The sequence below is a fragment of the Elgaria multicarinata genome, chromosome 1 (genome assembly GCF_023053635.1).
Source record: "Elgaria multicarinata webbii isolate HBS135686 ecotype San Diego chromosome 1, rElgMul1.1.pri, whole genome shotgun sequence".
NCBI classification, from domain to species: Eukaryota; Metazoa; Chordata; class Lepidosauria; order Squamata; family Anguidae; genus Elgaria; species Elgaria multicarinata.
The window spans coordinates 206151818-206178002 of record NC_086171.1 but is presented as its reverse complement, the minus strand read 5'-3'; the positions used below and the strand labels follow the sequence as shown (position 1 = coordinate 206178002).

The 26185-nt window shown below is 40.8% G+C and overlaps 1 protein-coding gene across 1 annotated transcript in view; it reads left to right on the top strand.

The window, feature by feature from the left end:
• TAF4 (TATA-box binding protein associated factor 4) overlaps positions 1-26185 on the top strand; it is an 86978-nt gene that overhangs the window by 28853 nt on the left and 31940 nt on the right. Inside the window, exons 3-7 of the mRNA XM_063146804.1 lie at positions 16362-16546; positions 18054-18173; positions 20143-20262; positions 21254-21376; positions 22014-22103. Coding sequence (XP_063002874.1) covers positions 16362-16546; positions 18054-18173; positions 20143-20262; positions 21254-21376; positions 22014-22103 — 638 coding nt within the window. The remainder of the gene's footprint in view (positions 1-16361; positions 16547-18053; positions 18174-20142; positions 20263-21253; positions 21377-22013; positions 22104-26185) is intronic.

Here is a 26185-nt window from a genome sequence, read left to right as displayed (position 1 = left end):
CTCAAATTGCTGCACTAGCTGAGAGTATTTTTCCCAGTTATGGTTGGTTTGCCAGCTAATCCCATTCCTGAAAGGGATAGCCTGGCCCCATAATTCATGCCCTGGTAAGCTCCCAGTTAGACTGTTGCAATGCCTCTATATGGAGCTGCACTTGAAACGGCTTGCAGCTTGTGCAAAATGCAACCACACTGGTGTTGACCTGGTTTGCCTGTGTTTGCCCATATAACACTGGTCTTTAAAGAGTTGCACTAGATGTCCATTTGTCATTGATCCCAACTCAAGGTGCTGATGTTGATGTATAAGCCCTAAATAGCTTAGGCCCTGACTAGTACTTAGGTCCTTGAGCGGGTGGTTGCGGGCCAGCTCCAGACACTCTTGGATGAGACTGATTATCTGGATCCATTTCAGTCGGGCTTCAGGCCTGGTTTTGGCACGGAAACAGCCTTGGTCGCCCTGTATGATGACCTATGTCGGGAGAAAGACAGGAGAGGGAGTGTGACTCTGTTGATTCTCCTCAACCTCTCAGCGGCTTTTGATACCATTGACCATGGTATCCTTCTGGAACGACTCGCTGAGCTGGGAGTGGGAGGTACTGCTCTGCAGTGGTTCCGCTCTAATTTGGCGGGTCGGATACAGAAGATGGTGCTTGGGGAACATTACTCGGCCCCGTGGGCTCTCAAGTATGGGGTCCCGCAGGGGTCGGTTTTGTCCCCCATGTTGTTTAACATTTACATGAAGCCGCTGGGTGCGGTCATCCGGAGCTTTGGAGTGTGCTGTCATCAGTATGCTGACGACACACAGCTCTATTTCCCCTTTTCATCTTCAGCAGGAGAAGCTGTGGATGTGTTGAACCGGTGCCTGGCTGCGACAATGGACTGGATGAGGGCTAATAAACAAACTCAATCCAGACAAGACTGAGATGCTGTTAGTAGGTGATTCCGCTGACAGGATGGGGGGTGTTCTACCGGTTCTGGATGAGATTGCACTCACCCTGAAGGAGCAGGTTCGTAGCTTGGGGGTTCTTTTAGATCCATCATTGTCACTTGAGGCTCAGGTGACCTCAGTGGCATGGAGTGCCTTCTACAAACTCCGGTTGGTGGCCCAGCTACGCCCCTATCTAGACAGGGATAACCTGGCTTCAGTTGTCCATGCTCTGGTAACCTCCAAGTTAGATTACTGCAATGCACTCTGCGTAGGGCTGCCTTTGAAGACGGTTCGGAAGCTGCAGCTCGTGCAAAATGCAGCGGCCAGATTGATTTCGGGAACCAGAAGGTTTGACCATATAACACCTGCTCTGGTCCACTTGCACTGGCTGCCTGTATGTTTCCGAGCCCAATTCAAGGTGCTGGTTTTGACCTATAAAGCCTTACACGGCTTGGGACCACAATACCTGACGGAACGCCTCTCCCGACGTGAATATACCTAGTCACTACGTTCAACATCTAAGGTCCTCCTCCGGAAGCCTACTCCGAGAGAGGCTCGGAGTGCGGCAACGAGGGATAGGGCCTTTTCGGTGGTGGCCCCCAGACTGTGGAATGATCTCCCTGACGAGGCTCGCCTGGCACCAACGCTGCTAGCTTTCCGGCGCCAGGTTAAGACTTTCCTCTTTGCCCAGGCATATGGCGGCACATCTTAATCACCCACATGTTTAGTTTTTAATCGTTTTTAATGCTTTATGTGTGTATGTTCTGTGTTTTAGAGTTTTAAATTTTGTATATTTGTTTTTATCTCAATTTTAGAATTTCTATAAACCGCCCAGAGAGCCCTGGCTATGGGAGCGGTATATAAGTGTAATAAATAAATAAATACATACATACATACTTAAAGGAACATCACTCTATCATTGTTAAGCCTATGTATTAAAGCAAGATAGTTGATGGGTGGTATGTTGTTGTTGTTTTATCCTAATCAGTCAGGATAATTCAGACCATGGTATTTCTGATCTCCATGTATGGATGCGAAAGTTGGACAATGAAAAAAGTGGGTAGGAGGAAGATCAACTCATTTGAAATGTGATGCTGGAGGAGAGTTTTGTGGATACTGTGGACTGTGAAAAAGATAAATAAAAGATAAGATAAATGATAAAATAAATAAGAGACAGTGTGGTGTAGTAGCTAAAGTGTAGTGGCTAAAGAATTCTCATTAGAAGTGAAAAAGTTGAAATTGAGGCGATCCTACTTTGGACATATAATGAGAAGAAATGACTCATTAGAAAAGACAATAATGCTAGGAAAAACAGAAGATAGAAGGAAAAGAGGAAGACCTAATAAGAGATGGATTGACTCCGTAAAAGAGAATACGGACATGAAGTTGCAAGATCTGAATAGGGTGTGTTAAAACAGATGCGAATAGAGATCATTGGTTCATAGGGTCACCATAAGTCGAAAGTGATTTGAAGGCACATTACTACTTTGGTGTAGTGATATTTGGCATGCTGTGTACAGTTCTGGTCACCACACCTCAAAAAAGATATTGCAGAGCTGGAAAGTGTGCCGAAGAGGGCAACTGAAATTATTAAGGACTGGAGCAATTCTACTATAGGGAAAGATGACAACATTTGAAGTTTTTAGCTTAAAAAAAGGGTGAGTAAGGGAGACATAATAGAGGTGTATAAAATTATGCATGATGTGGAGAAAAAGGATCTCTCTCCTTCATAATACTAGAACCCTGGGTCATTTAGTGAAGTTGAACACTGGGAGATTCAGGATAGATAAAAGGAAGGAAGTACCTCTTCACACAGTGCATAAATAAAGGCAGGGTTCAGACGATCACATTGGTAAAAGAAGCCATTGTAGTTTCTGCCCCGCCCCTGCGTACACGGAATTGTCCAAACACTCAAACTTTGCGAACGGAGTGCTGAGCTACGTAGGCGTTTGGTCTGATCCAGTGTGGCTACTCTTATGTTCCTTTGTTTGGCCTAGTGTTATAAAAGGTGCTTCATCATTGGGAAAGCATTTAAACGTGGATCGCCCTAGTCCAAGATTATAGGACTTTGTCTGCTTGCTGAGGAGGAGGGTCATTACGACAAACTGAGCTACTAGATGCTTTGTCATCTAAGCAGGGATATTTTACCAGAAATCATAATTAAAGTGCTTGTAGCTAACATTGAGGAAATATTCTAGCAAGGCAGTTTTAGCTTGGCAGAGGAATTTAAGAAACGCAAACTGTAGTTCTAACACCTCTTGAGGGGCATTAAAACAAAAACCTCTGGAAGGAAGTTGTACTACACAGAGGTCACTTAGCACTGCAGACTCAAGCTAAGACTATTTTGGAAGAGGGGTGGATTTTTCCCCTTCTCCACCCTTTATAATTTCCTCCTGTAAGCTGTGATCAGTTTGAAGATGATGTAAGCTAACACTAACATTGCTAGGCTAACACTGTTCTCTGCCAGCTGTACATTCAAAGGCAAATCCAAATTTGCTGTCATGTCATATATGAAACAGTGTTGGAATATCCTAAATCAATGCCCAGAAGGAAAACTTGAGGTTGTTAACTATTTGTTTTTAAAAGCTGGGTTAATGAGTGGTAATTTCAGTGGCTTCAGTCTGATATTTTATGATGTATTTATCTTTCATTTTAGACTTTAGAGTTTTCAAATCCCCTTTACATTTCTGATCTCAATATATATATATATATATATATATATATATGGACACGTTGTTCAATGTCTGAGATGCTATTTTTAGTAATTATGTAGAACATTGAGGAGCTTGATCTAAGCCTTCCATTTTCTTGTGAATCAGCACTGACAGGTCAGGCATGGTAGACAAAACTCTATGGCAATCCTGTCAGAAGTCTGTGGATTGTCCAGTGTGCTACAGGAACATGAAACACAAATTTGAACCATTTTCAGTTTGATGAAGTGATGCCTTTAGCAAAACAAAAGTGGGGAGGAGGGGGGCTTACCTGTCCCTGCTCTAGTGTGCCACAGCATGAGTCTCTTCTAAATTCCATTTAAATTAGCAGCTCAGGAGTACAACTTGCCAAATTTGTACAAGTAAGGGCAAAGCTTGTGGGTTGGATAGTGATGATCTATGGCTAGGAGAAAAGCAGACTTGCGGCTGGTAGAATGGTGGTAGATGGTGGTTGTGGCATGTGGGAAAAGCAGTGGCATGTGGTGAGCATGCTTTTTGGTGGGAGGTAGGAGGCTGCAAAAGGCTGCAGAAGCTCTTGAGAACAGGGGAAGATGACAGCTGGGGAAATTGGGGTCTTAGTGAAGGAATTTGGCAGGCGAAACATGAAGAAAGAGTATTATTTAGAAGCTGACTAGTGTCCCTACACTAGCCCCTTCTTTTCAAAACTGGTTATTTTTTGTGGGTGCAGAATAATTGGCATGTCCTCTCTCCAGCTGTTGGATAGAGGTGTGTTTGTGTGGGGTTACCCTCCAACCCATTTGAATCTAGTTTCCTTGGACTGTATACTGGAGTGTGATGCTTCTGATAGGCAGAAGGGATGATTCTTCATCTTCTCTCATCCTCCCAAAGTACTTGCCATTGCTGTTATTCGTTCCTTTTAGCATTGATCCTGTAGTTTGCCTGCTTTTCTCCTCAAGGTGTCCTGAGAGACAGCTGTTAAAGACTTCCAAGGTATCATATGGCCTGAACCTAAACTGCAGTCACATTTTTACTTTCATTTCCTCCATCCCCAAACTAGCCTGCTTTTCAGTTTACTTTCTGTGCTCCTGAAATATTACTTTTTTTATCAGTTAACTTCAATTGTTTAGCCCTTCATTGATGCTCCTGTGGAATTGCACATCCTATTGGACTGGCTATATAATCTTGACCCACATAATCTTGCTTATGGAAGTTGTTTCCAAACTGCTTTGAAACGAACAAAAAAATTTCAGAAAAATATTCAGCTTATTGAGTGGAAAGAGAAGAATGAAAATCAAGCACCATAACTTTGTTCACAGACCTAATAACAACCAATTCACAACCATTTCATTATTATTATTATTATTATTTATTTATTTATTTATTTATTTATTTATTTATATAGCACCATCAATGTACATGGTGCTGTACAGAGTAAAACAGTAAATAGCAAGACCCTGCCGCATAGGCTTACAATCTAATAAATCATAGTAAAGCAATAAGGAGGGGAAGAGAATGTAAACAGGCACAGGGTAGGGTAAACAGGCACAGGGTAGGGTAAAACTAACAGTGTAAAGTCCAAACAACATAAAGTTTTAAAAGCTTTAGGAAAAAGAAAAGTGTTTAGCTGAGCTTTAAAAGCTGTGATTGAACTTGTGGATCTCAGATGTTCTGGAAGAGCGTTCCAGGCGTAAGGGGCAGCAGAGGAAAATGGACGAAGCCGAGCAAGGGAAGTAGAGGCCCTTGGGCAGGCGAGAAACATGGCATCAGAGGAGCGAAGAGGATGAGCGGGGCAATAGTGTGAGATGAGAGAGGGGAGATAGGAAGGAGCTAGACCGTGGAAAGCTTTGAAGGTCGACAGGAGAAGTTTATATTGGATTCTGAAGTGAATTGGAAGCCAATGAAGAGATTTCAGAAGTGGAGTAACATGGTCAGAGCGGCGAGCCAGGAAGATGATCTTAGCGGCGGAGTGGTGGACAGAAACCAGTGGACTGATGTGAGACGAAGGAAGGCCAGAGAGAAGAAGGTTGCAGTAGTCCAACCGAGAAATAACCAGTGCATGAACAAGCGTCTTGGCAGAAGAGATAGACAGAAATGATCGAATCCTGGCAATATTATATAGGAAAAAACGACAGGATTTAGCTACTGCCTCAATATGAGGAATAAAGGAGAGCAATGAGTCAAATATGAAGCCAAGACTACGAGCTTCCTTGACCGGAGTAAGCGTAACATCATTGACAGTGAGAGAGAATGAGAGACGAGGAGAAGGTTTAGGCGGAAAAACAAGCAATTCAGTCTTTGCCATATTAAGTTTCAGACGACGATGAAGCAGCCAGGCTGAGATATCTGAGAGACATGCCGAGATATGATCGTGAACATCAGGAGAAAGTTCCGTAGATATCTTGTACATTCTTAAGAATCGTGTAAAATAAGCTTAGCTTGTTGCGTCAAAGTCCAGTATGTCATTGTGATATTTGGGCACGGTGTTGGTCCCGTGCATGAAAATGTGGCTGACAGGGACATGCAGAACCAGTGCGGTTTGTGCAAACTGTGGTGTGTTTCCTGTGAGGAACTGATGCCTGACTTTCCAGGGATAGGTCTATGCTTCTGGTCCTGTACTGTACCACTCAAGTGAAGCATGGCCAACTGCTATGCTTATGGCTGATTGAAATATTTTACCAGGCATGTGTTTGCTGCCAAAAGAATGATAATATTTGCAAGCTACATGTACCATGTGGACTAGCCTGCTGCATTGTAGAATGTTTGTGCCAGTACTGAACATTCCTAATGGTTGCTGGTGCGGATGTGGTGTCACTCCATGTGATCAAGGCTAATCAATATGGCTGTGAGTTTATATAATTCTTCTGCCTTCTCGGTAGTTTGGAGGTGCCACAAAGCAGAAACATAATTTGACAGCCTCCATGTAGGGGGTGTCATAACGTTTGAGTTTGTCTTTCATTTTGCTTGCTGGTGGATTGTGTACCACACAAGAATGTTTTGTACTGAACTTTGACTAATGTAAGTTCAGTTGATGTTAAAGACAGAAGACTTTGTAGACGTTTTCTACTGGAATGTAGAGAGCTGCACAAGAATGTTTGTTAGAGCACCATCACATTTCCCCCCAGATATTCTGAAAGGGGAATGAAAGAACTGTCCTTCATGTATATCATCTTCTTGCTGAACTAGTGGGAGCCAATCTGTAAAGGCTAAAGTCCAAAATTTCATTTCATAATTAATTATATTTTAGGATGTAGCAACACTTTCTTGGAGAGCCTGAGACACATGAATGTAGATCGTTAGGGGTCTAGAAAGCCAGATAGCTCAGTATTTATTTATTTATTGAAAAAATGATTGCAGTCCTTTACTTCTCTTCAGATGTTGCTCTTCTAATGTATTGTTTTGGGAAAATGATGAATAGAGGTGTTTTAGACAATGCCGCAAGTGACTTACAGCAAGGAAAATATGAGAATTGTTGTGACGTATGTAAAGGTAACTTCTAGAATTAAAATGAAGCATCATTCTTGACCAGTTTGGGTAATGGTTTTTTACACATGAGATAATATATTGGCTTAATGGAGACTAAGGCTTTTTAAAGTCTCCACTGTGTCTGCTTCATTCTAATGAAAATAATCAATTTGATAACTAATTAAAAACCTTTTCCCCATAAGGTTGCATTAAAAATGGAGCTGAAAAGGGTATATTAGTGCTTATGCCTTTAATTTGGCAAATATATTTGTAACACACATGTACAGGTCCTGAGACTGTTGGCTGAATGTCTTGCATTTAAATAATCATTAAGTACTACAAATAGTAAATATGTCTTCTGGGAATTTCTGATAAAAAGCTAATAGGAGAGTCAAAGTAATGGATGTTTTTTTTTTTTTAAAGGAGTGGTATATCTGGATATTATTTTTTGAGAGAATGGAGGTCAGAGAAGGGATTTGTGGATAACAGTTTTTTTAAATATCCTATCTATGCATGCTTACTCAGAAACAGTCTTATTGATTCCAGTGGGCTTTACTCCTAAGGAAGTATAGATAAAGTAAATCTGCTGCCTAAATGATTTGGTGCTGAATTCCTAGATTTATAGCCCAATCCTAAGCACGTCCTGTGTTCAGTGGGACTTATTTTTAGGTATGTGTGCCTAAGATTGCAGCCCTAAGATAGTGGCTGGGTTCAGATAACACAGTAATCAGTGGTGGATTAAATAGTCAACGGTTGGTGTTTAACTCACCATGGGTTATCGTGTTGTGTCGAGGGAGTTTTTTAACCAACGATTCCTTATTTGGCTGAAATAACCAACGTAAATAACCAATATTGGCTGAGTTCGGATGACACGCTAATCAACTGGGGGGGGGGGGGATAGGAACAGAATAGGAAACAACCATTGATTAGTGCTTTGTCCGAACTCAGCCATTGTCTAGAGTTGGCTATTTGAAGCACTGTCAGTTATCATATTGTGTGGAGGGCACCATTGGCCATTTCCTCAGCCACGGAGTTGCAAGGCAAGAGCAGTCATATCGGCGGCGGCTGTAGTCCGGCAGGCAGGGTAGATTTTTGGCAGCAATGACTGATGGGATACTAGCAGAAGGACTGAGGGAGGATTAATAGTCAACTCAACGCTGATCCTAATCTATACCATGGTTGATTATTATCATGTTGTGTGAGGAGTACCCCCTAGATTATTATCCCATCATTGACTATCGTGTTGTCTGAATGCAGTCTGTACATTACATTATAGATATACAACTAAGGATAAAGACTTAACTATATGCCAAAAGATGAGAAGTATGAATGTATATACAAGAGGGCTGAAGTTGAAATTTGGTGTTGAAATCTGCATGTGACCAGCTTTTAGCAATTAATAAATCTCACCATATTTCTATAAGGAAGCTTTACTTTTTAAATGTGTGCATTTATAGAGAGAGAGGGAATACAAACATATTTATGTACTAAAATGATAGCATGAGATGGATGAAGGTAATAAGTTAGGTAGTCAATGTCAACTTTAATTAACTTTCTTTGTACTTTGCTTAGATGCATATTCAATAGCTGTGACCTGTCTGCTATTCTAGATGTATTGCTGTACTTCAGTTGGTCATTTTCAAATGATTCAATTGTATTTTCACTTCCTCAACCTGTTGGTTTTTGGGCTGGTCTTCCTCTCAGATTTAGAGCATTCTGATTAGGCTTCTGCCCCTTGAATAATTCAGATCACAACTGTTTCTAACTTCTGTCATCATAGGCATAAACATAATTTAGACTAGGTAGGCCTGAGCTTATTCTCACCATAGTTAGCCTGTCTGTTCTAGCAATGACCTTCTGTCTTGGTTCTATTTTACTTGCAACTCTTCTTCTGTCTTCTTTGAGTTAATCCTAAAACTTGAAAATGTAATGCCTGCGGTTGGCTTTGTTGCTAACATTTCTTCCCACTGTAGTTCTGAGGATTACAGTGGTCAAGATTGTTTCCAGTATGTTTGTTAAAAGCATTTCCCCTAAAGGGTAACAGTTGAGTTTGGGGGCATGGGTACATGCTAATTTGGGGGGTTGTGCAGCACTCATCGAAAGGCAGAAGTCAAGACTGCTTATCTTTGCTACACTGACTTACTTAAATTGCATCTTCTGATGGATTATCAATGTAAGTTGCTTTTGGGAGTCAGTCTTGACTGAAAAGTGGGACATAAATAAATAAACGATCTGCAGTTACATAGAGAAGAAGAGTTGTTTACAACTATAAATGTTTTTAGTCCAGGACCAGCAGCAGCTGCCACAGTGAACATTATAGAAAGATACAGGGCCATAGTTATGGGAAGGTAAATGAAGAGGCAGAAGCTTGGAGAAGAACATGGCACACAGATGTAATGTGGGCAATGTGCCGTTCAGGCATACGATGTGAGCATGCCTTGTGGTGGCTTCTGTTTGGTTGGAAGTCATTACCTGTACACATTTTGTTCTAGAAAAAAACAGTGATAATGCAGATGTTCATGCAGTTTTATATCCCAGTGATGTGGGGATTAAGAGATAGTCAATAAAAAATGGACTTTGAAAGCCCTTTTAGTTGTAAAGAGAACACTAAACACACTCCACCACCTATCATTTAATTTTTTTAAGATCTTGCTGTTTCTGAATGTATATCATACAGTTGTCAGTTTCATCTGAATGCTTATTTAGTTATATGAACTGCTTATATTAACGTATATATTTGAAATAGGTGTTAAGTTTTTGCTCTGTTTTTAATCAATGGTGTTGTGAATACTGTAGTTATTGTGAATGGATATACTTTTTGTTATGTTCTATTTGTCTTCATCTTTGTAATTTTTCTTCTTTTTTGTTTTGTTATAATTTCATTTAAAAATATATATACGTGGTAGGTCACTATTTTAGGGTCCAGTACAAAATATTATCTATTTTGCATCTTAACATACAGCATGTACATTCATAAGACCATTTTTGAGTACTGGTGACTGCTTCACTTGGAAAAAAAAAAGGTGTAAATTGTTCCAAATTATCTTGGGCTAATATGGCAATGATTTTCTGTGTCATGCAATTGTTCAGTGCCTTTCTAGAATTCTGTCAGCAGTGCAGTTCCACAATGGCAAGATATCCATACCCAGACCTCTTTCTTGAGTGGATGATCATGTTTGGTGGAACTTCGAATGTTTCTGTAATTTATTCTTATAGCAACAGCAACTAATCCTTAGTTTATGAGTAGTTTCAGACCCTTTAAATTTAATGTCATGCTGTTGCAAGATTATAGCCCAATTGATCTTCTATAGCACTGTTTGAAGTAGGTAGCGGGTTCTGTAATTATTAATGTTGTTAACACTATTTTATAGCATCAAGGGGGGGCGGGGTCCCAGGCTATGTACATTCTCTTCAAGAAACAGTCCAGGAAAAGAGCTTTGTTTTGACTTGCAAAAATATATTGTTGTCAAATTTAGCTACCTATTCATTCATGTTCAGCTGTTTTGTAACAATGTGGTAATTTTGAAATAATTTTATAAAGAGAGAAGTGTCTCAGATCAAGGTGAAATTAAAGACAACTTAAGTTTCTTTTTAAAGCAAATTAGTACAGGAAAGGTGAATTATGTTTTCAATAGCCTGTTAAAATGGAATGTGTACCAAAATTAGAATTGCAGCATCACCATCTCTTGTAGTGCAATCCTTAGTGTGTTGACTCAAAAGTAAATCCCACTGAGTTCACTTACACTGACTATATTGGTTTAGAATTGTGATCTAAACCACTTACTGGGATCCAGATTAAAATATTATAGTTGTTACTGCATTCCGGCGCTCAGTTGCAGGCAGCTAATGCACTTTGCATATAGCAGGGACTGGATGTATACGTAGCCGTGTTCTGAAATGCTTCAACCAGTGGTTTTCAGACTCTGTTTTGAGGAATCCATGGGCTCCTCAAAGAAAAGTTCATTAAAGGAGAACAAACACCCTTGTTTGCCACCACTGATTTGTGCAGGGGGGGATAGGATAGCTTTTAGGGCATACTCTCAGTTCATGCAGGGCGATGGTGAACCTCTGCAGGCTCAGAGTAAGCTTGAAGTGGGCAGCATGCATGCTAGAATATGCCCAGAACTCTCTACAAAACTCTGGCCCCGTTCAGAAGAAACCTTAAACCACGGCTTTAACCATGGTGGTTAAGCCAGAAAGCCAGGCCATGTTCAGAATACACCTTAACCATGGTTTTAACCATGGTGAATAAGCCTTTTTGCCTTAGTCACAATGGTTAAAGCTGTGGTTTAAGGTGTCTTCTGAACACAGCCCGGTTTTGTTAAAGTTGTGGTTTAAGGTGTCTTCTAAACAGGGCCACAGGGATTTCATGGTTAACGCCGAGAGGAATCCTGAGCAGAACAGATGACAGAACAGAAAGTCTGAAAAGCACAGGATAGATACTGAGTTGTAAATACTCTGAATTTATTATGTACCCTGGGTTTGCTGTACTTTCTACCTGGAGGCCATTTATGTTTTCTGTTTCATTCACTTCTGTACTATTGCTAATTTCCCTCTGAAGCCTCAGTGTTGGTGACCAGTTTTTGAAAGTGGTACTTGATATATAATTTCAAGAGCAGCAGGTGTTTGTTTTCAGTTCTGAGTGTGTTGAAGATCTATGCTGATTCACTGTTTCTTTCTAGGCTTAATGAATGCAAGAATGTGCATTCCAACCTTAAATGCCACCTAAAAATAATTTTAAATAAAAAATAAAAGTGAAAAAGAGTGTGTCAGAGAGTGAGCAGAAATTGTTTGTTTGTTTAACTATTTCATATTTACATGCCGGATTAAAAATACTGAGTTCTGGAGTGAGGTGCACTTACGTTTTTATATTAACACTTGATTTGTTGCTCTGCTGTAGGCATTTCTAAATCCCTATGATTTCAGTGATAAACATTTAAGAACGTGCTTATCATTTCCATTAAGACTGATGGGACTTAAAAGTGCTTACCGTTGGCTGTATCATGCCCTTATTAAAAGGGATGGCTTTTAATTTTTGCTGAAACAGCTGCAGTAAATGTCTGTTCTAAAAAAGCTGGTAAACATGTTCTAGAAAATTACCTATATCAGTGATGCAATCCCGTGCACAATTGCTTGGTAGTGGACTTATTTTTTGAGTAAACATGCATAGGATTCTGCTGTCAATTGCCAGTGTTAAAGAGTATTTGTCCTGTCAATTCCATTCGTAAAGAGTATCTGCCTTTTTTGATATAGTATTGAAATTGCCTTCAAAAACTATTCATTCATAATTGTCCTGGAAAGTAGTGGTGGTGGGAGAGTCAGAATGAAGGGTGTGAGCTCCCTGGAGTACTATCCTCATGCTACTTTTGTGTTGAACCTGAGCTTCTTAGAAATCCTTCAAATTGGAGCAGACTTTGTCATCTTCTAAGTGTCAAGCCTTCATGGTTGCAGAGATAACCCTAAGGATGTACTGGTGCTGTGTTCTAAATGGTTAGGCTAAGAAAAGGATACAAACCCTTGATCCATTGGTTTTCAAATCTCTTCATTTCTACAACCTTTCCCTGAACTTCCAACAGGCTAATTGTAGTATTTGTATGTTATGCTTATTCAAGAAATTTTAGAGTTCCACATCTATTGTTAGTGGCTTGACATCATCACAATCATACAACATACCATGCATGGCATGTTAATTGCATATCACCGGGGTAGAGTGGTGGTGATGGTACTAGCTTAGACCTTCCAGTTTATATTCCCCAAATGACCTTTGATCAAGGTATGTAGTTTATGCCTAAATGTTCAGTTTCATCCAAATAGCAGCAACAAATGTAGTTATCGTTTTTACAGTCTATAAAACTAATTGAGCTGATGGCTTCTCTGCTGCTCCGTGAAGACAGATATAAACATGGCACATCTCTTGACCATTGAATGACTCGATAAACACATGGCTACAGCTTCAAAGTATTGACTCAACTAGAATGATTAATGCCTCCTTGCTTCCTAATTGGCATCAATTATCACCTCTGATAAATGGGTGAGCTAAGGTCCTTCAGGGATTGGGTTGACTAACTAGCACATGTGATGAATTGTAGGGGAGTATCTTGGACTAGTAGAATGGGATGGCAGTCATTGGTTAAAGTACTGTCAGGGCTTGGGAGTGGTGTTCAGCCACATTTCCATTCCAGTTAAGAACAGAGAAGACATATGCTTAAATGATGTAGCTACTGCCAGAAGTATGTGGGCAGTACTTATGTTTTCCTCCTACCTAGTCAGGACAGAATAAGAATCCTGTGCCAAGAAAACCTGGATTATGTGACATTTATTTGTTACGTAAATTAAGACCACGGTCTTATTTAGGAGAAATTAGGCAAATCATGGGGAAGGAAATCTTGAGAGCCAGTGCAGTGAAGTGGCTAGAGTGTTGGACTGGGAGTCGGGAGATCTGGGTTCTAGTCCCCACTCAGCCATGGAAACCCACTGGGTGACTTTGGGCCAGTCACAGACTCTCAGCCCAGCCTACCTCACAGGGTGGTTGTTGCGAGGATAAAAGTGGAGAGAAGGAGGATTATGTACGCTGCCTTGAGTTCCTTGGAGGAAAAAAGGCAGGATATAAATGCAATAATATAGGATATTTAAATCAAACCTTTGTTGTTTGCCTTGAAACAAGGACGCCTGCATGAGCATTCTGAAAATGAAATGTCTCTGAAGGTTGACAAAATGGGCAAGAGAGAAACAAACTAGAAATAGGGGAACAATCTGTGGTTTGTTTGCTGATCTGCAAGACAATTCATGATTAAGGAAACAAAACTATGGTTAATATAATCCTTGGCCTAGTGTTATGTGTGAGCACAGCAAATAGATTACAAATGTTTTTAAAAGTGAAAGCAGAGATCCTCATGATACCAAATTCATTGTCACATACCTGGTTTTCCCATTTAAACCAATACTCTCCCTAACCCAAACTAACCTATTTAGGAGCCACACTCATGGCTGAATGTGTGAACTCACGTAGCTGAAATGCATTGTGTTTTGAGGTTATGTGAGAGTTCAGTCTGTTTATGTCATGTTTCATTCATACCTGTGAGTGAGCAAGAGATGAATGTGCCTATCTGAACTAGCCCTATTCTTTAATGAGTTATAGTGAATGAATACTTGACTAAGGGTGCAATCCTATGCATGTTTAGACAGAAAAATGTCCCTACGATTTCTAGCATTCCCCGGCCAGCCTGAGGAGCCAGTTTGTAGGGCATTTTCCTGTCTAAACATGCATAGGATTGCACCCTAAGTATATTACATTTTCTGTTATCCTAGTCCTGCTCATAAGAGTTGAGGCCAGTACTTGTAGGTTTAGTTTTTCAGCCCTCTCCCCATCATATTTATGTATTTATTTATTTATTTAATTACATTTATATACCGCCCCACAGCCGAAGCACTCTGGGTGGTTTACAACAATTAAAAATAGTAAACATTAAAAGTATACAAAAATTTAAAAAACATAAAAACTACAGTATCCATTTAAAAACAACAATATCCATTTAAAAACAACAATTCCATTATATCATAGGTGATATAATGGGTTAAGAGTGTAGATATGTGTGGCTAAGCAGGGAACAGTTGCCTTATTTGCCTCCGTTTTATTTTTCTTTTGGGATGTAATTCAGTGCTGCACCGTCTGCTACAGATGCACTGGAGGCCAGTTACGGTTTTTATAACCACTTTTGTGACTAAATGTGTTATGGAAAATTAATTTAGAAGTTAGACAATTTGTGCTCCCATTTCTGACTAAAGCTGTGTTTAATTGGCTGGCGGCTTTTAAGGCTGGTCAAATAGAAATTGTGCTTAATAGCAGTTTTTCCCCCCTTCTGCTGTTGTATTCAGAAGGGAGTAACATGGGAAAAGCTGAATAGTTCTTCAAGATATGTAACTCAGTGTGAAATCCAGCACAGTGTGGTTGAAAATAATGTTAGACTTGAGTTGAGGAGATCTGGATTCAGATTCCTTGGGAGAGGGGAAAAGCCCTATGGGACTTTTGAGCCATTCATTGGCCTAAACCACCCAGAGAGCTTCAGCTATGGGGCGGTATATAAATGTAATAAATAAATAAACCGTTTCACAAAGTTGTGAGGTTCAAACTGAATGGCTCTCATATATACTGCCCTGGGTTTCATGGAAGAAGGGTAGGATTCACATGTGCAAGTTAACACACACACACACAAATTTCAGTTTGTGGATGACTTTGCAGCTAAGGGGTCTTCATGGTCCTTCAAATGTTTTTCGGTGCCTTGGGGAATTGTGTCCTGCCCCTTGTAGCATGCACCTTCATTTCTTTAAGCCAGGTCTGTAGATTTCTTTGCCAGTTCTGTTCTCTTCCTTACCCCCCCACCCCTTTCACAATGGCATTGCTGTAAGGAAAAAGCCAAAGCTAGTTGAAATGATATGTTGTATAATCTTGCTCAGACTGGGAGAGGAACAGTGAAGGTTTTTCTGGGCTAGGAACTCCTGCACGATACTGACAGGGACTGCTTGCATTGGCCTGTGGCATAACATGTAGACTAAGGCCAACCTACCACAGCAGTAGCCTCACTGAAGAAATACTCCCTGCTGCTGCTGCAAGAATGGGCTTGAATTTGACTCTGCATTATTATATTTTCACGTGGTTTACATGCCTGCTTGTTGTTGTTGTTACCTGTTCTGAGGATTCAAGATACATTTAAATACCTAACTAAATACCGCTTTGCTCCAAGATAGAAAGTGAAATGCAACACCTTTTCTCCCTTGCTCTGAACAAATTACTTTATATGAAGCTGCCTTATAATGATCCAGATCACTGGCCCATGTAGCCCAGGAACGTCTGTTTCAGCCTTCCCCAACCTCATGCCCTCCATAGAGCTTCGGCTATGGGGCAGTATATAAATGTAATAAATAAATGAAAAATAAATAAATAAAATAAATGTTGAGAACTTTAACTCCTATTGGTGTCAGCCAGCATGGCCAGAGGTCAGGAGTCCTAGGAGTTGTAATCCAAAATAGCCAGGGAACAGCAGGTTGGGGACGTTCTTTTAACTTGGAAGTGCTGTGGATTCACTTGTTTCAGTGAATGATAACTGAGTTGCATCTTATTATTATTATTATTATTATTATTTATTTATATAGCACCATCAATGTACATGGTGCTGTACAGATAACACAGTAAATAGCAAGACCCTGCCGCATAGGCTTACAATCTAAATTGCTTTTGAGTCTGGAATAACTTTCTATTTCCCAAGCTGTTCCTGATGGGTGCTTCCTCTTTTTCCTTCTCCTTAGGCATGGTCCTTGTGCGTAGCGAGAATGGTCAGTTATTGGTGATCCCTCAACATGCTTTAGCGCAGATGCAGGCCCAAGCACATGCACAGTCCCAGCCTCAAACTACCATGACTCCTCGCCCTGCCACACCCACCAGTGCTTCTCCGGTCCAGCTCTCGACTGTGCAGGTCAGTTCACTGAGAAATGTAAGTAAAATATATCTTTTTTTTAACATTTGAGGGTATCTCAGCTGGCTGCCTCCAGAGGTTTGAGCCTCTAGCCCGATATGCCCCACAATGTATTCTGTGTGCTTGCTACGTCCCTATTCTACATTTGTTCTGTAACAGGATTCTTAAGCCCCTGGCCGTCTTCTCTTTCAGGGATCAGATGCTACACTTTTCCCAACTCTGCTTTAGATATGGAGTGAAGCCTTTATTACTGAAAGAAAGCAGTGCCTGTTTATGCCCTCTGCATTTTCTTTCGACCCTAGAGCCTCAGCCATTGTGTTGAAAGTGGCTTGAAATTAAATTCCATAGCTGAACGTAATGCCCTAAATATGCAAAGATTTGTTTAATACACGTGCATAATATTATTTGTGTATTTCAATATAGCATCCAATTTTTCGTTTTGGGAAGGACTGCCAAAGAATGGGAAAGTGTGTGTCTGAATGTCTTACTCTCTCTGGGTTCGTGTGTGTGTGTGCACGTCTGTGTGTATGCGCTCAGGACCTATGTGAAAAAGCTGATAGTTGTGTTATTAAAAATCCCAGCTCAGCTATTGGAATTCCCACCTAGAACTAACTCTCTCTCTTCAAAAATTAAACTGAGGTCTGTGGCAGACTTTTACATAGATCTTGACCCACGTTTTAGTGGTTAGATGGAGGTCAAATTCATGTTAATATCACTCTCAGAACTAGTCCTTAAAGCAAGATGGCTGAACATGTGACTTGGCATGAATCTAATAACAGACCCTTGCTTTAGAAGAAGTAAGGTTTAGAAGGAATTGTGAGATTTTAAGGGTCTTGACTAAGGCCCAAAGTAGTTATTACATGGATGATGCATGCAACAGTCTACTCAATTGTATCTTTTTTCTTCCCCCCCCCTTTTTTTTTAAATAAAAAGCAGCCAAAGGAAGCTGCAGTCAGGAGGGGATAAAAGGGGAGTGGAAGGACAGCCGTTGCTTTGACCCTGTCCTCTCCGGTTGTGCTTCTGCTCAGAATTGCACCCTACCCCACCCAAGCTACTTTTCTACCTGCAGATGGAAAAGATATATCTCCTTCTCGAGGGCAGGCAGAAAAGCAGTTTGGGATGTGTGAATGCTGTTTTGAGTGGGAAAATGACCCAAGGTTAAGCACTTTGGTGCCGGGTAAAGTCCTTCCTGTTTTCCCAGTCATTTCTGATCTTTTAATGTTTTTAACTTGCTTATGCTATGGTGAGTTTTTATTGGTTTGTTTTAGATGTTTTTGTAATATTTGTTTCTTTCTGCTTTTGTAATTTGTTCTGGGAATGCCAATTGGCCATTGAAAGAGGGTTTAAATTCCACAAATAAATAAATACTAAGTTAAATTTAACAAGAAGTTAAATTTAAGCCACCTTTCCTAAAGTGCTGTTATTTTTCCTTCTAGATTATTGTGTGTGTGCAACTTTCTCGGAATGCTGGGTTAAGCTGGGCAAATTTACTTCTTGACAAATTTACCTGGGATTCTTTTTGCAGGCTCCTGGAACGCCTATAATTGCACGGCAGGTGGCACCGACCACTATAATCAAGCAAGTGTCTCAGGCACAGACAACTGTCCAACCCACAACCACGTTACAGAGGCCGCCCGTAGTTCAGGTGAGTTTCTCAAGAACGGCATGTTATACCTTCTAGTGCTGAAGTGGGCAATTAGTCCCAAGTTGCAGGCTTCATTTTTATGGGAATGGCAGATTGAGATGCAAAACAACCAGATTCCTCATCCTCAGCTGTGAACAACCTGTTTTCTACCACACTCTCATGCATGTTTAATCAGAAGTAAACCCCACTGATTTCATTGGGGCATCCTCCAAAGTATGTGCATGAGCCTTATCAAACATTATGGGGCTTTTGGTTTCACAACACTGTTCAAGGGAATCTTGGGCTTCTTGGAAATTTAACAGTGGTACTTTCACATGACTATTGGCAATGGTGGATTAGCTTCCCTGAAAGATACTTTGTCTGCCATTAATATTCTTCCCCTGCAATGAGCATAACAAGAGCCTACTGGATTGGAACAAAGACCTATCTAGTCCAGCATACTGGGTATAATCTGACAGAAGTCCTACTTAGAGTAAACTTCCCCTGCAACTAGTATTTAGAGGCAAACTGCCACTGATATTGGAGGTAATATACAGCCATCATGACAAATAGCCATTGATTGCCTTATCCTCCATGAATCCTGCCTCACAGGATAGTTGGGCTCTTTCTAGAGAGCATTCTCAGATTAAATGGGGCAATGGCTAGGCACCAACCTAGCTAGCATTCCATGCAAACAGGGTAGATACTAGCCATACCCCAGAAACCTCTGCAGTGTACTTGGTCATTGTCCATGACAGACAGATTTAATTGGGTAGGATATCCTAATGGTAGAAAACTTGAAACTCACTGAAATATAACAGTGAAAAATCATTAATTTGTGGCCTGTCCCCCTGTCAGTTTCTTGTGCCTTAATGTAGTCATACTCCAATAACTATGATGTGTGTTGTAATAGTTCTATCACCTTGTTAAAGTAGGTTCATCGTGTACATCTCTCTCTCTCTCCCCCTACCTTCTATCTTCTCAGTCCTCTTAATGCATCTGTTGTTGCTATTGGTTTGGATTAATCCTTGTGAATTAGTTCTTTAGACTTTTGATAGCTATTGGACAGTGGGGTGCAGTGAAGAGCTTTCTTTTGTAGAGTCTACACTTTCCCTTAAGACCTTTGGGTCCGCCCCACCTTTTGAATTAGAGCTTTTAACAACTTGAAACATTTTCATTTGTACCTGTTATTCGAATTCCTCCTTGACTTTCATTGATTGGATGCCACCCTCTTGTGCTACTGATGTAGCGTGTAAACAAAAGACAATCCCCCCTCTGATTAATCTCTTCATAGAATCATACAGTCATTGAACAGCAGAGTTGGAAAGGGCCTACAAGGCCATCAAGTCCAACTCCCTGCTCAATGCAGGAATCCACCCTAAAGCATCCCTGACAGATGGTTGTCCAGCTGCCTCTTGAATGCTTCCAGTGTGGGAGAGCCCACAACCTCCCTAGGTAACTGATTCCATTGTCGTACTGCTCTAACAGTCAGGAAGCTTTTCCTGATGTCCAGCTGGAATCTGGCTTCCTTTAACTTGAGCCTGTTGTTCCGTGTCCTGCACTCTGGGAGGATCGAGAAGAGATCCTGGCTGTTCTGTTCATGTGCACAGTACCCCTTTAATAATTGGTTGTATAAAATCAAATCTTAAGACGCAGAAGTGAAACAGTTTTGTGTGGCTGTACTAGCAGGAGTATAGCCCATTTAATTCTCATCTTTGTACAATGTTCTACTGCCTTCTACCTTTTAAGCAAAACACATGCTTTCTTTAATCAACATCCAGAGTTTTCAGTTTTGAATGTACAGGGCTTTGTGCCACCTGGTGGTCGTTTCATTAAACGGCATCAAGTGGGTACCAGAGCAGGTATCTTTTTTCTTCTTCTTCTTTTGGCGCATGTTGTAACACTGTTGTGGAGGACGCTCTGATGACAAGACCTTCTCTCTTTGTTTGTGGCTCTCTGTATAATCGCTTAATATCTGTGTATGTTGCAGCCTCAGATTGTTCTGGGCAGTCCTGCACAAACGACAGCGTTAGGAACGGCAACGGCTGTGCAGACTGGAACGCCTCAGAGGACGGTGCAAGGAGCTACAGCGACCTCAACCACGACCACAGTAAGATCCTGATGACTGTTTGCTGCAAGTCAAAACCCTAAATCTTTCCAGCTCCCCAAGAGAAGAAGCCATTAATTGCTATCAAATAAATGCTCAGTGTGGGGCGTGCTGATTACTCCACTGGCACAATGTTTCTGTCCGTGATATCCCTAATGAGTACGAAACTGCCTAAGTGAGTTGGTTATGCTGTGATCCTGTGACTGTTTGTGGGAGTTATGGTAAATATTACCGGGCTGCAAACATGCCGTGTGAAAATAAATTTAATACATAAAGGTTCTGCACCAAAGAAACCTAACTTCTGAGCCCAAGAAAAGCTGAATTTTGTGACCCATGTAAAGTATTCAAATTGCACTTTGCATATTTTTGCCTGTTAGACACAATTCAGTGTATTTAGCCAGTGTGGTGTAGTTGGGAGATCCGGGTTCTAGTCCCCACTCAGCTTTGGAAACCCTCTGGGTGACGCTGGACCAATCACAGACTCTCAGCCCAACCCACCTCCCAGGGTTGTTGTTGTTGTGAGGATAAACTGGAGAGGAGGAGGATTATGTACGTCGCCTTGGGTTCCTTGGAGGAAAAAAGGCGGGATATAAATGCAATACTACATACATACATTCTACTCCCAACGATGTAGGGAGGAGCAAAGAGCTGTGCAGGGCTCTGAAACCTCCCCAGCCCTCTCCCCACTTAACTGCTGGAAAGCTTATTCATCTACTAAGATTCCTTGCCTGCACACCATCAGGCCTATCTTTGTGGTAATAAGGGCTAGAAACATGGTCCATTTAAAAAAAGAAAGGAAAAAAGGCTGGGATTCTCAGGAAGCCAAACTTCTCCCAATGCTACCTTAAGTGCATGTTTCTGTGTATGCACAGAACATCCATGTTTGAATAGCAGAGTTGCCAAATGGTGGGATTGACCTGGGTTCTAGAATGCTCAAGCAGAATTCAAATAAATTCCATTTTTAAGACTGCTTTCCTATCTTTCCCTCCAACAGGAAACCATGGAAAATGTGAAGAAATGCAAGAATTTTCTCTCAACATTAATAAAACTGGCCTCTTCTGGAAAGCAGTCCACAGAGACTGCAGCTAATGTGAAAGAACTAGTCCAGAACTTGCTGGTAAGACGAATGCAGGATTGGTTCAGATGATTACCTAAACCAAGGCATAAGTGATTGGGAATGAGCTGTGGTAAGCTTCTTTCCTCTACACCTCCTTTGTGCACAAGAGGAGCAGAGTGAAAGGTTCTTCTTTCGCTGAAGAACAAACCACATTTTTGCTTTGCATCCAGGTTCAGTGAACTGTGGTTTGTTCTCACCGAAGTTACTTAACAAACCAGGATCTAAAACCGCGGTTTAACCTTGGTTTGTTTTTAACAACTTAAATGGAACATATCACAGTTCCTTGAGTCCAAACATGACATGGAACTATGATTTATTCTGAAGCAAAAGTGAAATGTCTATTCTATTCTTATAAAAAAAGGAAAAGCACATGTGAGCTGTGTGAGCATAGAAAATAACAGCAGATCAGATGGATTTTAATGAGTTTAGGTGGACTTGCTAGTAGCAGTGAGGTTCATATTTTTAATTTGGATTTGTAGCTTCCTTTTTGGAAAATGCCTTAAATAAATGTTAGTTTTTTTAAAAATTTATCTGATAAAAAATCATGTTAACAGATTTCCTAGTATTTTAAATGTATGAAACCTTAATGTCCATCGTTCATTATGTAGAGATTCTGAATCTGAAATGTATTCCACAGGATGGAAAAATTGAAGCAGAAGATTTCACCAGCAGGCTGTACCGGGAACTTAATTCTTTACCTCAACCTTACCTTGTGCCTTTCTTGAAGGTAATAATACCCCTTCATTCTTGTTCCAGCTCTTGTAGTGATTGTCCCTGCCCTTCTCAGTAAAGAAGCTACATGCAAGAGATTTTGTTAAAAATCGTATTGGTTTAGAATAGTAAGCATGACTGTCTGACTACTAGAATATCAATTCTTCTCTCTTTCTCTGTTCCTTTGTAAGATTTTAGAGGAATCGTAGGGAGATTTGGCGATTTAGTAACTGATCATGGAGTCCAGAGCTTTGTGAAGAACTGTAAACAGAATATTGAACTATTCTGAAATATGTTGAACTGCTCTGGAATCTGTTTAGATGTGGAGTGGTATATAAACGTTGTAAATGAATAAAGGGGCTAGTATACACAATTGTTGTCTGGAAATCCTGCACACCAGGTGAGACGCTGCAGCCTATGTTGTGAGAGCATACTGTGTGATGCAGGGTATTTATTTATTTTTTTATTTAAAGCATTTTTATAGCGCTGCTTCACCATTTCTGGCATCGAGGCACTTTACAATAACATATAAAACAATTCCATTAAAACCCTCACCCTCAAACCATTAAAAGCCCTCAACCCAATTTAAACCACCCCCTCCCCAAACTCTTGTGAAAATAAAAACACCTTACAAAGGCGTTTGAAGCAATTGAGAGTGGGAGCCTGTCTAATCTCCAATGGCACATTATTCCATAACCGGGGGCCAGCCACTGAAAAAGCCCTGGCCCCCGCACATTCCAATTTGTAGCAGGGGACCATCAGGGCACCCTGCTCCTGAGAACGAGTCTGCCAATGGTGAGACACAGGAGAAAGGCGAGTGCTCAGGTATCCAGGACCCAAGCAATGCAGGGCTTTATACATGGTCAACAAGACCTTGTAGTGCATCCTAGCAGCCACTGGCAGCCAATGGAGCTCTTGAAGCACCAAAGTGATAGAAGACCACTTTGGGAGCCCCTTGACCAACCTGGCTGCTGCATTTATTCACACATATGTTCATTCCCAACTGTCTTTTCTTTAAATAGAAAGGTGCGTAGTCAAGAATTCTAGGAATTTAGGGTATGCGCATATGCCATGTCAGATGTTACGTTGTATATGTAAGGTATGCGCACATATGCATATACAAGCTTGATGCAAAGCCACATGCTGTGATTTTCAGATAGCAGTTCTATAAAGAAATCCTAGGGATTACCCTATTTCTTCGATTCTAAGACGCACTTTTTTCCCCATATAAACATCTTTAAAAATGGGGTGTGTCTTAGAATCGCAGGTGTGTCTTAGGGTTTTTTTTTTCTGTTGGTGGTACTGAAATTAGTGTGCGTCTTGCAATCGAAGAAATACGGTATTTATAATTGCAGGATAGTGTTGGGTTTAACTACAGTGCAGGATACATTTCTATTTTTCTTTGATTCCTGCTGAAATTGTGTTAAAATCCACAGTATCTCCAGACTAACCTGGGGAATCCACACGAAAAAGATAACGTGCATGCTCATAAGAGACTCCTTGTCAGATGTCAGTGCCTCGAGCTTTCCTGACAAGCCTGTGCAATCAGGGTCAGAGATTGTAGATTTTTTCCTTTTCTTTTTGAGGATGAGCTTTCCCCTAGCTTGAGGTAGATTCCCAAATATGGTTGTCATTTTGGGAGCGGTGAGAGATGCGTGCCACTCCAACTTAACTTTATTTATTTATTACATTTTTATACCGCCCAATAGCCGAAGCTCTCTGGGCGGTTCACAAAAATCAAAACCATAATAAAACAGCCAACAGGTTAAAAGCACAAATACAAAATACAGTATAAAAAGCACAACCAGGATAAAACCACGCAGCAAAATTGGTATAAGATTAAAATACAGTTAGAACAGTAAAATTTAAATTTAAGTTAAAATTAAATGTTAAAATACTGAGAGAATAAAAAGGTGACGTAAAGTATTGGCAGGAGGTGCAAAGAATAGAAAGGTTCAGTGCACTAGATTTGAACTATGCAAAGAAGCTCAGACCCTAAGATCAGCTACAGCGGTCCTTCTCCCGTGAGCTCCCACCAAAGGAAGTGAGGTGCATGGCTACTAAGAGGAGGGCCTTTTCTGCTGTGGCACCCTGGTTGTGGAATGAGCATGCCAGACAGGTTCTCCTGGTGCCTACATTGTGCTTGTTGCAGTGCCATGTGAATATTTTTTTTCTTTTAGCTTTTCGGTGGGTTTTATATTGGGTATTGTATTTTAAATTTTTGCACCGCTGCCAGCTTCTGTTCAGTTATTATTTTTATATTGTAGTTTTAAAGTTTTAAACGTTTAAATATTATATTTTATCATCTGTATTGTGTTGTCTTAAATATTGTGAGCCTCCTAGAGAGCTTCGGCTCTCCTACAGAGCTTCGGCATAAAAATATAGCCATAATGCCCTTTTGTACCACACCTTGTGCATCAAAAGGGATTAGTTAAATAACTGTTGGACTGTGCATGTGGGTGCTGTGAAAGCAAGACATTTAATGATGAAGAATAATGCATGGTTAGTCAAGCCATTCTGGAATAATAGTGAATTATGGTAGCTAGTCATTTTATTAATCATTTTATTAACCTCATATAGTAAGCATTTGTGTATTCCCTAAAGATGCATAAGATGTGAGGGAGAGGTTGATCCAGGTGGTTTGTTGACAGTGGCAGCAGCAAGGCTTGAGGGAAGTGAGGCAGGGAGGGGGTTGGTCTTACCTGGTCTCCTCCATATCATATTACTAGATCCCAATGGAATTGGGAGGACATTCTTGTGGTCGTAGTGAGCATGGTCAGGATGTGTTGGGTATTTGTGTCTCTGTGTGTGGGATTAGCAAAACGTCTGTTCTCGTGAAGAATTTTGGATACATAAATGGATACCGACACACTATACATGACGTTTTGGTGTTCTGATTCATGTCTATTGCACATTGTTCATACGGCTTTGTATAGTTACCTTTCCCTGGTGTGCGGTGATGATCATGGACATGCCATTGTGATATCTATATGGAACTCAGTAATGAAGGGATTTTTGTGATTCTCATTTTAGGGTGGGAGCAGAAATTACCATGCTTTGGGGAGGGGGGGGAAATGTATGACTCTGGCCTAGTCCTCACTGTGGTGGAAAACCTGTGTTTTGGCTGTACCTGCAAACCACAAGAATTCACATGATCGAATTGCTCGTCCATACCACGGAATAGTAAACTAGCACATTAGGGATATTGGTTTGAGCTTAGCTTTCTTCCAGATATGTGCAGGGGTTACTTTTTGTAGGGAGGAGCCAGTCTTGTGAGCTTCCTCCTGTATCTGAGGTAGTACAATTCAGACACAAGTTTGCATCTTAGTGAGAACTAGGCCTCAGTCTTTGAGGCTGTTTAGATGAACAGGTATCCTGGGACAGCAATCTTGAACCCAAAGTTTCTGAGGTTTTTTGTTGTTGTTGACATGTTCAAGGCTTTAATCAATATGAATAACAATTTGAATATCTGTAGTGCTTTATAGAGGGATAGGGAACCTCTGACCATGGGCCTGGTAGGGCCTGTGGGGTTTCCCATCTGGTCCAATAGTTTTTTCCCCTGGCCCTGCCCCCTCTGGCATGTATCAGCAGCTGATCCGAGATAAGTGCTTTCCCCTGCTTTTAAAAAAATGTTTTTATTTACAATACAACTTCAACAAGAAGCAAAAAATGGGAGGGGGAGAGAAACATATCATAAAGCACAGAAGGGGAAAGAAAGGATTTAACACTTCCATTTCAAATATATACATTAATATAAGCAGTCCATATATCTCAGTAAGCATCCATACTACTTTGACTGTTGTAGGAGATACACTCCAATATAACAAGAGCAGTGAGATCTTCAGTCCATTGTGTGGTAGGTGGTGGGTGTTTTTCCTTCTAAGATTGAAGTAGAATCATAGAATCATAGAATAGCAGAGTTGGAGGGGGCCTACAAGGCCATCGAGTCCAACCCCCTGCTCAATGCAGGAATCCACCCTAAAGCATCCCTGACAGATGGTAACTTTGCAACTGCCAGGGTGCTCAGAATTCACTTTTGCTGTCCATCTATTCATCCCCACATCTGGGGATGAATAGATGGACAGCAAAAGTGGACGC